The sequence below is a fragment of the Aquarana catesbeiana genome, linkage group LG06 (genome assembly GCF_042186555.1).
Source record: "Aquarana catesbeiana isolate 2022-GZ linkage group LG06, ASM4218655v1, whole genome shotgun sequence".
NCBI lineage: Eukaryota > Metazoa > Chordata > Amphibia > Anura > Ranidae > Aquarana > Aquarana catesbeiana.
Genome location: NC_133329.1, coordinates 73,311,890 through 73,324,400, shown reverse-complemented (window position 1 = coordinate 73,324,400; position 12,511 = coordinate 73,311,890). Strand labels below are relative to the sequence as shown.

The following is a 12,511-nucleotide window of genomic DNA, read 5'->3' as shown; positions in this document are numbered from 1 at the left end:
TACCAGACAAACAAATTGTGGAACCAGAAGGTAAAATTGATCAGTGAATTGCTAGCACTGTAATATTGCTTTTCTCATTTCTAACTCTGTGTATATTTTAGTGGCAATCATGTGACCTTGGTTTTTAAACCTATGATAAGCATTACAAGGAACCTGGAGACAGCGTGTTTTGTTTTTTTATTATTAAAAATTTTCAAATGTAGAAAAAGATTTACATTGTAAAAGCTCATCATATATTTAAAAAAGAAAATGTAATTATTTTGTAACAGTTTGTACATCACTTTAAAGGAGTTTGATGGTTACGGCATACACTTTAATTTTCTAACATCAGCATTGGAATAATACAGGCATATTAGATTACTTGAAAAATCTCCTTTCATGTTGTGACAGGGTTGCCAATCGAAATTAAATTTATGGACAGTTTGTAAAAAATGTTTACAACTGTCTGTAAATATCAAGGGCTGATAATCTGTCATACTGGGTTGACTTTTTAAATATAAACCAGGTAAATGACTTGTTATGGGTATTAAAAAAAGGAAAGAAAGGAGGGCGCACCGACCTAGTGCATTACCACTAAAAGCATTTATTTAAGAAAGTTAAAACAGCAAATGGATACTCACAAACGAGCGTAAAAGTCAGGCATGAACAATAGCTGCAGGTGAGCAGTAGCAAACATCAAACAACCGGGACGTACATCAGGTGGATAAGGCAATGGCTGACGTGTTTCGGGGGAGAACCCCTTTCTTCAGAGCCTAAGCGGGTTGTGACTGTTTACTAGTGAGGGCTCCTCTATATATGTGTGTGCGTGTAACTATGCATCCCAATCACCACCAGCACCAGCCCACAGAGGCCACACCCACTCACACAGGAATCACAGCCCCCTTTGGGTGGTGGGGCCCTCCCTAGTGTCACTCAGTCGCCATAGTGACCCAGGGTGATTTTCTACCGAATTCCCCACATATCGATGGCTATACTGTACCCAAATCAATAGTAGGGTTAATGACTGACCATATCCTAGTATGTAAAAATAAAAATAAACTCCATAGGCTGACAAACGGAGGTGGTCTGACAGGAGTACTATCTGTATCACCTCTACAGTTGCCGTGTGTTGGGGGGGTGCTGTGGGGATAGCAAATACCTGTTCAGATGTCGGGGGCCTTCAGTCGCCATCTGTCGCCAGTGGAACGCACGCCGCTTCGATGTCCAGGAAGTGCGGGTGCGTTTACGCTCCACCGGCGAATACCGGCTGGCCCAGACGTCACTTCCGCTCACGCGTGCGCAACAGACGCGGCCCAGAAGTGCGGGTGGATATGCGTTCCACCCGCTACCTCCAACAGCCGCAACCTCAACGCTCGCAAAGAGTAGTGGGAGTGTGGATGCGCACGCATCCACAATGGACTGGCACCTCAGGACAATGTATATTACATGCAAGTCGCCCCCCTGAATTGACCCAGTGTAAACATAATAAAAAAGATAGATAAATAAACTGGATCGAAAAGGGGGGGGGGGAGGGAAAGGGAGGGGGGGCCAAAGTGGGAAGGCTAATACTGGAAGGTGGCAGGGACGCACAGAAACCATAAAGCACAACAGACAGAGGAAACCAACCTCGTAGAAGTTGTCATTAGAAAGTCCCCAGATATGAAATAGGTGGTGCAACATGATGGAATCATTGTAGTCCATACAAAAGTATTGGACCACATAGTGGATCATGAATCTTGGAGCAAAAACCATTTCAGGGAGTGTGCATATGTATACACATACATATATATACACACATACACACCCTCCCAGAAGGACATGCACACAAGGAAACCTGGTCTACATACATATATAAAAAATCTGAATCCACAGAACTGCACATACATGAAGTCCCGTACATACATCTGGAGGTATAGAACTAGATGCATAAAATCATAAAAAATCTATATCAGTGTCAAAGAATTAAAAATTCAAATTAAATTAAAATTTAAAAATCATTTTAAAATTCGAAATAGAAATTGGAATAAGAATTGAATAAAAAAAAAAAAAAAAAAAAAAATATTATATATATATATATATATATATATATATATATATATATATATATATATATATATATATATATATATATAAAAAAATACGTGGAACGATGCTTATCAAGCATCGTTCCACGTATTTTTTTCTATTTATCATGGTGGAATTTTGGGAGTCCACCCTGACGGTGTCTTGATCTAACAAGGATATCAAGAGAAGAGGGTAACCCACCTGATGTTTATCTATATATATATATATATATATATATATATATATATATATATATATATATATATATATATATATATATATATATATATATATATATATATATATATATATATATATATATATAATGATTCTCATTAATAAATTATATCAGTAAAAAATCATTGTCTATGGGAATGTAAACACAACACATGTGCACAAGTATGCGCACACATGTTGACCCATTGTACGTGTTCATAACTACAAAAAAAAATAAAAATATTTTTTATATAATAAGGGAATTGGGACAAAGACAAACCAGAGATCAACTGCTAGGTGATGAGGAGTCAAACCAGATCACCCCACCCAGTAGCAATCCCTGGAGTGTCCTCCAATCTAAAACCGATATCTAAAAGCCATGGTGAAAAGTAGGGCACCTAAAATAGGTGCTACAATAACATCTGGAGACTTTCTAATGCCATGTACCCGCTGAATTCTGGTAAGTAGCAAGGGATATAAAATAAACCCAATGAAAATACACATATACTGTTGCAAATACACATGAACAAATCATACATAAAAAAACGTCTACACTGAACATGCTCAAAGACTATCTATGTCCTAGCAGGAGGACCCCAGCCAAGCAGGTGGGGACCCTCCTAATCTAACTATAGGTGCTCAATGGCTTCCATGGCCATAAATGGTATATGTGGGAAAATCACCTCTATAAGGGGGGGAGCATCACGAACAATACGAAAGACATTGAATTGATCAATATTTTTAAATATCGTGAGGGACCTAGATGGATCTCCCAAGAAGGAAATAGCGGACTTGCAAAAATTGCACATGTCATAGGACACTATGCAATTACATTTCTTCGTTCAGGCCTTTCGGGGACAAAGTCCCCAAAGTGAAAATCCAATAAGCCTCTCTGGTACACAATAACTGGTACTTTTTGCCACTGTCTAGATCATTGGGCATAGCTTCTAGGCCAAACACCCTAAGGCCATCTATAATACTGTCGTGAGCCTCTAGAAAGTGTCTTGATATAGAATATTTATCCTTTTTGGTCATGATGTTGCTTCTATGTTCGTTCATTCTGGTTCTCATTGATCTAGAGGTCCGGCCGATGTACAGAAGGCCACATGGACAAAAGAGACCATGAACCACATATGCGGTGCCGCAGTTGATAAATTGTTTGATCTTGTGGATCTTGCTATCAACTCCTACTACATCTTTCTTTCTGTGACACATGTGGATGCAATTTCCGCAATTTCCCACATCTATAACTGCCTTTTTGGTCAAAAATTGTTGTCCAAGGGCTATTAAGTCCTCTATTTTTGATCTTTTTCACCCTGCTTGGGGCAATTAGGCTCCTCAGATCTTTGGGCCTCCTGAAAACCAGATTAGGGTGTGAAGGAAGGCTGGTCTTTAGAATTGGATCCGATTCTAGAATCCTCCAATTCTTTTTTTAAAGGGGTTCTCCCCCGAAACGCGTCAGTCCATTGCCTCATCCACCTGATGTCCGGTCCCGGTTTGATGTTTGCTACTGCTCACCTGCAGCTATTGTTCATGCCTGACTTTTAAGCTTGTTTGTGAGTATCCATTTGCTGTTTTAACTTTCTTAAATAAATGCTATCAGTGGTAATGCACTAGGTCGGTGCGCCCTCCTTTCTTTCCTTTTTTTATAGTCCATGAATACCCATTATTCTGAGGAAGGCGGCAAGACAGCAGATACCACTGAAGCATTTGGTCCTACCACACATTAAAGAACTAGCTACCTGAGCGCAGGAGAGATTTTTTTAGTTTTGTTATGGGTATTGTCAGTTTTTCCATATCATGTTGATACTGTTTAAATATATATGAATTGTCTTAGTTTTTAATAGGAGCTGTGTTATTTTTCAGGTTCTCAGTAAAATAAGTGCACTGTCAGTAATTGTTTCATGTTTTCTCAGTAAAAAATGCTGTGGAGGTTGGTAACACTTTGTTGTGACTGTCTATCTGCTGGGTATCTCTTACCACAACTTCCTGGATTCCCTGAATGCTTTGCAGCTTCTCCTCCATTTTTAATGTCTACATGTCCCATGGTACCTTGCTGTCTGCAAGCAGTGATCCCTGCACTGACTCCGCCTCCTAAATCTCTTCCCCCCTGTACCTCTGTAGATCAGAAGGCGGGCTCTGTGAAATGTGTGACACAGCATTGCCTACTCACAGGTCATATTGAATATGTGTCACAGAATTCAAGAAAGTCAATGTGTGGCTGATCTTTAGAAAGTTGAAAACGTCCATATACACAATCCTATACCCACAGTTCATCCAGAGAAAGGCAAAAAACCCCAATAAAGCATGATCCAATTAGCTCCAGTGGGGGAAAAAATCATTCCTGATCCCCCAACAGGCAATCAGATATTTTCCTCAGGGGGATTCAGACTAATAGGTGTAGGCTAGAAATAATTTACATAAAATGTGGAAATGATTATATGATTTTGCATTTTGAGTATAGATATGATTTATAACAGTTGCAGGCTGCTGTTGTCAATGTGCCTCTGCATGGTGACAGTTGAGCTGGCAGGCTTGTATTGTAAACAAACTCATGTGATCTGTGTGATTGGCTATCATGATGATCACATTAGGAACCAATCAGAGTGGTTTCTGATTGTTTGTGTAAAATTAGCAGTGACAGTGCAGTCTCTAAACTAGTGCAGGCTCCAAGTTACAAAATGAAAGGTAGATGAAAGTTCCCTCATTGGGGATTGTAGGGGGGGATTAGGTAAGGGGGGTCCAGCTTTAAAGCACTTGCCAACCAGCTGCCGTCATTATACTGCGGCCGATGTGTCCACCATAATGTCGCAGTCACGATAAAAATCGCAGATCGCCACCTTTACTAGTAAAAAAAAATAAAATAATAATAAATATGCCATAAATCTATCCCCTATTTTGTAGATGCTATAACTTTTCCGCAAACCAATATAAATCAATATACCAATCGATTGCTTTTTGCAATTTTTATTACTAAAATTATGTAGAAGAATACATATCGGCTTAAACTGAGGAAAAAATTAGCTTTTTTAAAAAAAAAATTGGGGCTATTACAGCAAAAAGGACAAAATATTGTGTTTTTTCAAAATTGTTGCTCTTTTTTGTTTATAGCGCAAAAAATAAAAACCACAGAGATGATCAAATACCACAAAAAGAAAGCTCTATTTGTGGGAAAAAAAGGACGTCAATTTTGCTTGGGTACAGCGTGGCACGACTGCACAATTGTCAGTTTAAAGTGACGCAGTGCTGTATCGCAAAAAATGGCCTGGTCATTGAGCAGCCAATTCTTCCGGGGCTGAAGTGGTTAAAGTGTTGCTAAACCCACAACAGTAAAATCAGTTTGTCTATGCAGCAAATCATACTTGTTATACTCACTGTGGAACCTAAGGGGTTAAGCCTCCGCATTGTGTAAAAAGGTTGTTTGATCCTGTCTTCTCTGACCCTCCCCTTTTTCCACTGTCCCCTGATAATTTCCTGATAACACAGAGCCTATGGAGTCAGACTGCACATGCTCAGTTTGGTGTGTATTGCTAGAGAGGCGCTTTTTTTTTTTCTTGGGAGAGTGCATGTGATCAGCACAGGGCCAGTCAGCACTGTCCAGACAGAAGGTCAGGGGTCCTGCAGCCTCATAGGACAGCTCAGTACAGTATGAAAACTCCTCCTACAAGCTTTACCAGACACTGATAGAAGTCACAAGACTGCTATATACTGCTGATGAGAAAAGGTATTTAGCAGTTTATATTTACTAAAATAATTACATTTCCATGTTCTGTGTACTGTAGGAGACCAGATATAGTGAATGCAGGCTCCTGGGCTTAGTAACACTTTAAGTGAAGTGAAACAAAAATTGAAAAACACATTACTTACATACAGTAGGATTTGGCCCTTGTTCTTCTGGCTCCTACATTACCTGAGATCCTTATCCTCCGGCCCCTACTTCCCCTGCCCCATAATCTTCTGACGCAGAGGGGTTAATAGAGCTGACAGACCTGTAAGACACACTCAGCAAAAGTGCCAACTATGTCCACTCTTTTCTACCTACCTCCACCACCATGGAAGCTGTACTATAGATTCCTTTCACTGAACTGTCCCATTGCCTGCAATGGCAAAGAACAGCAGTTCCCGAATACTTAAAGTATACTAACTGATATGTCAGATATCCCTAATGGTTTTGCCATAGCAAGGTCAATGACTGAATAATCCTAAAGCTTCTCACATGATTGCATAATTATTCACTAACACAATCCCTGTTCATTTCTATTTAGTAAATTCTGGATCTGATCATTCTTGGTACCTTTATCCTGCACAGACATCTCTCTGCTCTCCCAGTCCTCCATGGAGTCGTGTTTCCAGGACACCCTCACCACAGGGTCTGGAAGACTGAAGAAGTTCCCAGGAAGTTTATATTCACTGTTAATTGTGTATGTTCTGTCATCATTTTGAGATATTTTGCCACAATCTGAAGTCTCCTTGTTATTCCATTTGATCTGGATATTTCTAGGGTAAAATTTTTCTATATCCAGGGAGCACAAAACCTCCTCAGAATCAGTCAAAGATAGTTTTATAGGACCGGACACTGTGGGCTTTGCTGAAAGAAAAAGAGCAAGAAATGATTCCAATCACAGTGCAATATAATCACTTTTCTAATTGTCTTCCTAAAACTTGATACATATGGGCAGTGTGACAGCAGGCAGGTAAAATCACCTGGTTGCATCCAGGATGGAAAGTATGTATGCCCTATATTCAGGCTTTATGCCGACTTATACCACTAGGGGGAGTGCTGGGAGTCCTGCAGGAGAAGAGTTAAAGAGGAGTTCCACCCAGGGGGCCGTCAAAAAAAAAAAAAATTAAAAGTCAGCAGCTACAAATACTGCAGCTGCTGACTTTTAATTGGACACTCACCTGTCCCTGGGTCCAGCGATGCGGGGGATCGAGGCCCCGCTCGTCCCCCCCCTCCGCTCGTCGGCGCCGGCATTTCAACTGTGGGCGCCGGGCTGTGGCTTCACAGCCTGGCACCCACTGCGCATGCGCGAGCGGCGCCGCGCGCCGTGATTGGCCGCTCAATCACCTGAGACCTGTAATGGGTCCCAGATGATTGACAGGAGGGAGGGAGCAGAGCAGAGCCCTTCCTGTGCCTGGGGGGAAGTGATGTCACCAGCCCAGGCTAAGGAACAGACAGACTACGAGGGAGCACCTAGGAACAGGCATTTAGAGGTAAGTGAAAAAAAAAATATCCAAATGTTTTTTTGTTTTTTAGATTTTTTCCAGGTATTTTTGTTTTTTGGGTGGAACCCCACTTTAATGAGCCCAGCTGAAGTAAGTGGGCTCATAAAGACCTATACAAAAAACCCCAGAATGCTTAGGGAGATGCTCCATCCTGGAACCAGTTCTGTGTGTTTAGACTGGGGAGTGTGGCATCTGTCCTGTGTGGTGAGTTAACGCCTGTGTGGCAAACTTCTAAAAGAGAGATAGGGACTGGGGCAGCACAAGGCTGCACCCAATTGTTAGATAGGGAATCTACGTGTGTAGTAAGCGGTCAAGCTGACCAGGATTTCTTTTCATGTTTCTTTTTGTTTTGCTGTTATTTTTCAATGCAAATAGTCTAAATAAACCGCAGCCTTGTTTTTGTTTCACCTACAACACTGTCTGCTGTGCCTGATTTTGTGTGGTGAACCCATCCAGGGGGTCACACACACCCGCTGCCGAGCTAACCCCCTCACAGTTGGTGGAGAAGCAGGGGCAGTTTTTTTTTTAAGGCCAGCATGGAGGAGATACTGAGACAGCTGGCTCTAGCAAATGCAAATCAGCAGCAGACAAATGAGGGTTTGCAAAAGAGTCTTGCAGCTCAACAAAAGAGCTCAGCAGAAAGCTCACCTGCAGAGTCTGGAAGCTCAGCAACAAGTCCAGCAGCAATCTGAGGCCCGCTTCATAGACCTGTTAAAAATGCAAGAACAGAGACTCCAGCAACAAATGGAGACATTAATGCAGCAACGTCCGCAGACCAGTGAGGCAAGTGGTTCCACTAATACTGCATCCTTTGGTGTGAGCAGTTTACTGACAAAAATGACTGGAGAGGATGATCTGTAGGTGTTTTTGACCACATATGAAAGGACTGCTGAAAGGGAAAAGTGGCCTAAGGAGCAGTGGGCTGGACTTGTGGCCCCTCTGTTAACGGGGGGAATCGCAGAAAGCCTATTATGACCTAGAGCCGGACCAAGCAAAAGACTATGTGGTGCTAAAAACGGAAATATTGGCACGGCTGGGTGTCACCCTGGCCGTCCGGGCTCAGCGTGTACATAACTGGACTTTCTGGCTTGAAAAACCCCCCAGGTCTCAAATGTATGATCTCATTCACCTGAGCAGGAAGTGGCTGCAGCCAGAGACTTTGACCGCACCAAACATTGTGGAACGTGTTGTTATGGATCGTTTCCTGAGAGCTCTTCCTACTGCTATCCAAAAGTGGGTAAGCCATGGAGACCCAGAAACTGCAGATAAGCTTGTGGATCTGGTTGAGTGGTACTTGGCTACAGAGAACCTGACTACCTCTTCCAGGGACTCACGGACTTTCAACCCCAAGACCAGACCATCCCCAGTGGCGGGTAAGATGACTCCAAGGGGTGAGGGTGGAGAGAGTGAGAGGGTGGAGGTTCAACCTAATGTCTGGCGGGAGCAGCCCCGGAAGCCCAGGCTGCAAAAGGCAGCGAAAAAGATTATTTGCTACCGCTGCCGGCAAGAGGGACATATTGCAGCCAATTGCCCAGTTGTGGATGAACCTATGCAATGTGACTTTAAAAGGGACAGACGTCAGTCATTGTTTGCGACAGTTGCATGCACTGCTATTCGGGGACCTGAGAAACATTTATGTAAAATTTGTATTAATGGTAAAAATGTTGATGTGTTGCTGGATTCAGGTAGCCTGGTGACATTGATAAAAGCTGAATTAGTTACTACAGAGGTCTCTGGGAATAACAAGGTGGCTGTTATTTGTGTGCATTGGGACACCCGAGAGTATCCTTTAACTTCAGTGTTTTTTGAGACCCACAAAGGTAACCTCTCTCATCAGGTGGGGGTAGTGTCTCACTTACCACATGATGCCATTGTGGGAAGGGATTTTCCAAAGTTCTGGGAACTCTGGGATTGTCCTGAGCCCCCTACTGGTGCCCCTATAGACCAGGAAGATGATGACCAGAGTTCCTCTGAGAGTGGTGAGGACTCTCCAGAATTTCCCTTGTTGGTATTGGCGGGGGAAACTTGAGAAACTGGGGAGGAGCCAACATCCTCAGATGAAAACATGCCGTCTGTGGAGTTTTCGGATCTCGAGGTTCACAGGGAAAATTTTGCCACAGAACAGTTAAAAGACCCCACCCTAATCAAGGTACGGGAAAATGTGGTGAAAATAGATGGCGAGTTAGTGAACCCAGAAAAGACTTGCACTTACCCGTACTTCACTGTGGAAAGGGACCTGCTGTATCGAGTGGCTCAAAGGGCAGAAGAAACCATTGAGCAACTTGTGGTGCCCAAACCTTACAGGAAGTTGGTGTTAGAATTGGCCCATGGGCACATTCTTGGAGGTCATCTGGGGACGGAGAAAACCAGAGAGAGTGTATTGCAGAGATTCTATTGGCCTGGGGTCATGAAGGAAACAGAAAATTATTGTTCCTCCTGCCCTGTGTGTCAGAAGTTGGCACCTATGCCACATTTCCGTAACCCGCTGGTACCTCTTCCTATCATTAAGGTCCCCTTTGAGAGGATCGCAACGGATTTGGTAGGTCCGATAATGAAGTCCGCTAGGGGGCATCAGTACATTTTGGTTATATTGGACTATGCCACCCATTATCCGGAAGCGATTCCTCTTTGAAATATCTCGGCCAAAACCATAGCCAAAGAGCTATCTCTTGTTTTTAGCCGCGTGGGTATTTGTAAGGAACTGCTTACAGACCAGGGTACACCTTTTATGTCCTGGGTTATGAAAGAACTATGCAAGTTGTTCAAAGTGACACAATTACGTACGTCTGTGTATCACCCCCAAACAGATGGGTTGGTTGAAAGATTCAACAAAACCCTAAAACAAATGTTAAAGAAGGTGGTGTATAGAGATGGAAAGAATTGGGGCTGTCTAATACCCTATTTGATGTATGCCATTAGGGAGGTACCCCAATCCTCTACGGGTTTCTCACCCTTCGAGAAACTCTATGGGAGACACCCAAGAGGGCTGCTGGATATCGCCAAGGAAACTTGGGGAAATGAGAGTTCTCCCCACAGGGGTGTGATTGAGCATGTCGCCCTGATGCAAGATAGAATTGCACAGGTAATGCCAATCGTAAAGAAACATTTTGGCCGGTCATCCGGTCCCCACTGCACCGGCGGAGATTTGAACCGTCTATGGCCGGCTTTACTCAACCTGCTTCAAGCTGTTTTTGCATTACCATTGGCTTGTATGGGGGAGAAGCAGGTCTGATACCAACAAAAGCCAAGCGACACAAGCCCTTAGCTACCCATAGTCCACCTTCATATACAGAACAGTTACACATTTCTGGCTGTTTTGAGGCACCTTCTATAGTAAGAGGTCCTGTGCTCTTCTCCACTGGTTCCTTCAAATATGGATGCTCCACCCTGCAGATAAACTCTTCTCCCTCATCTGCGATGGATGGCTTAAATTTTATACATGCTTTGTATGTGAATGTGTTATCCTTCTGCTTCTCTGGTGTGAGATCTGAGATATTGTACCCATCATTCTGGGACAGAGGGAATTTGTGTTCACTGTCCTTCTTCTTCTTTAGCCATTTCACACTCAGGACTTTGGGAAATACATTGGACACCTCACACTTCAGTGTTGCTGTATTTCCATTGAAAAGATTGGGAACTGGAATATCACATACCTCTGGCTTCCAGGGAAAGTCTGTGTGCAACAGGAAAAAAAAAATATATATGATTATCAATTTCCTTACCAGACAAACAAATTGTGGAACCAGCAGGTAAAATTGATCAGTGAATTGCTAGCACTGTAATATTGCTTCTCTCATTTCTAACTCTGTGTATATTTTAGTGGCAATCATGTGACCTTGGTTTTTAAACCTATGATAAGCATTACAAGGAACCTGGAGACAGCGTGTTTTGTTTTTTTATTATTAAAAGTTTTCAAATGTAGAAAAAGATTTACATTGTAAAAGCTCATCATATATTTAAAAAAGAAAATGTAATTATTTTGTAACAGTTTGTACATCACTTTAAAGGAGTTTGATGGTTACGGCATACACTTTCATTTTATAACATCAGCATTGGAATAATACAGACATATTAGATTACTTGAAAAATCTCCTTTCATGTTGTGACAGGGTTGCCAATCGAAATTAAATTTATGGACAGTTTGTAAAAAATGTTTACAACTGTCTGTAAATATCAAGGGCTGATAATCTGTCATACTGGGTTGACTTTTTAAATATAAACCAGGTAAATGACTTGTTATGGGTATTAAAAAAAGGAAAGAAAGGAGGGCGCACCGACCTAGTGCATTACCACTAATAGCATTTATTTAAGAAAGTTAAAACAGCAAATGGATACTCACAAACGAGCGTAAAAGTCAGGCATGAACAATAGCTGCAGGTGAGCAGTAGCAAACATCAAACAACCGGGACGTACATCAGGTGGATAAGGCAATGGCTGACGCGTTTCGGGGGAGAACCCCTTTCTTCAGAGCCTAAGCGGGTTGTGACTGTTTACTAGTGAGGGCTCCTCTATATATGTGTGTGCGTGTAACTATGCATCCCAATCACCACCAGCACCAGCCCACAGAGGCCACACCCACTCACACAGGAATCACAGCCCCCTTTGGGTGGTGGGGCCCTCCCTAGTGTCACTCAGTCGCCATAGTGACCCAGGGTGATTTTCTACCGAATTCCCCACATATCGATGGCTATACTGTACCCAAATCAATAGTAGGGTTAATGACTGACCATATCCTAGTATGTAAAAATAAAAATAAACTGCATAGGCTGACAAACGGAGGTGGTCGGGCAGAAGTACTATCTGTATCACCTCTACAGTTGCCGTGTGTTGGGGGGGTGCTGTGGGGATAGCAAATACCTGTTCAGATGTCGGGGGCCTTCAGTCGCCATCTGTCGCCAGTGGAACGCACGCCGCTTCGATGTCCAGGAAGTGCGGGTGCGTTTACGCTCCACCGGCGAATACCGGCTGGCCCAGACGTCACTTCCGCTCGCGCGTGCGCAACAGACGCGGCCCAGAAGTGCGGGTG

At 42.8% G+C, this 12,511-nt stretch overlaps 1 protein-coding gene across 1 annotated transcript in view; it reads right to left on the bottom strand.

Annotated features, from left to right (window-relative positions):
• Positions 1-6,494: 6,494 nt before the first annotated feature.
• Positions 6,495-12,511, bottom strand: part of LOC141147990 (uncharacterized) — a 31,470-nt gene continuing 25,453 nt past the window's right edge. The window contains exons 5-6 of the mRNA XM_073635146.1: positions 10,811-11,158; positions 6,495-6,847 (exon numbers count right to left, since the gene is read on the bottom strand). Of these exons, the coding sequence (XP_073491247.1) occupies positions 6,495-6,847; positions 10,811-11,158 (701 nt within the window). The remainder of the gene's footprint in view (positions 6,848-10,810; positions 11,159-12,511) is intronic.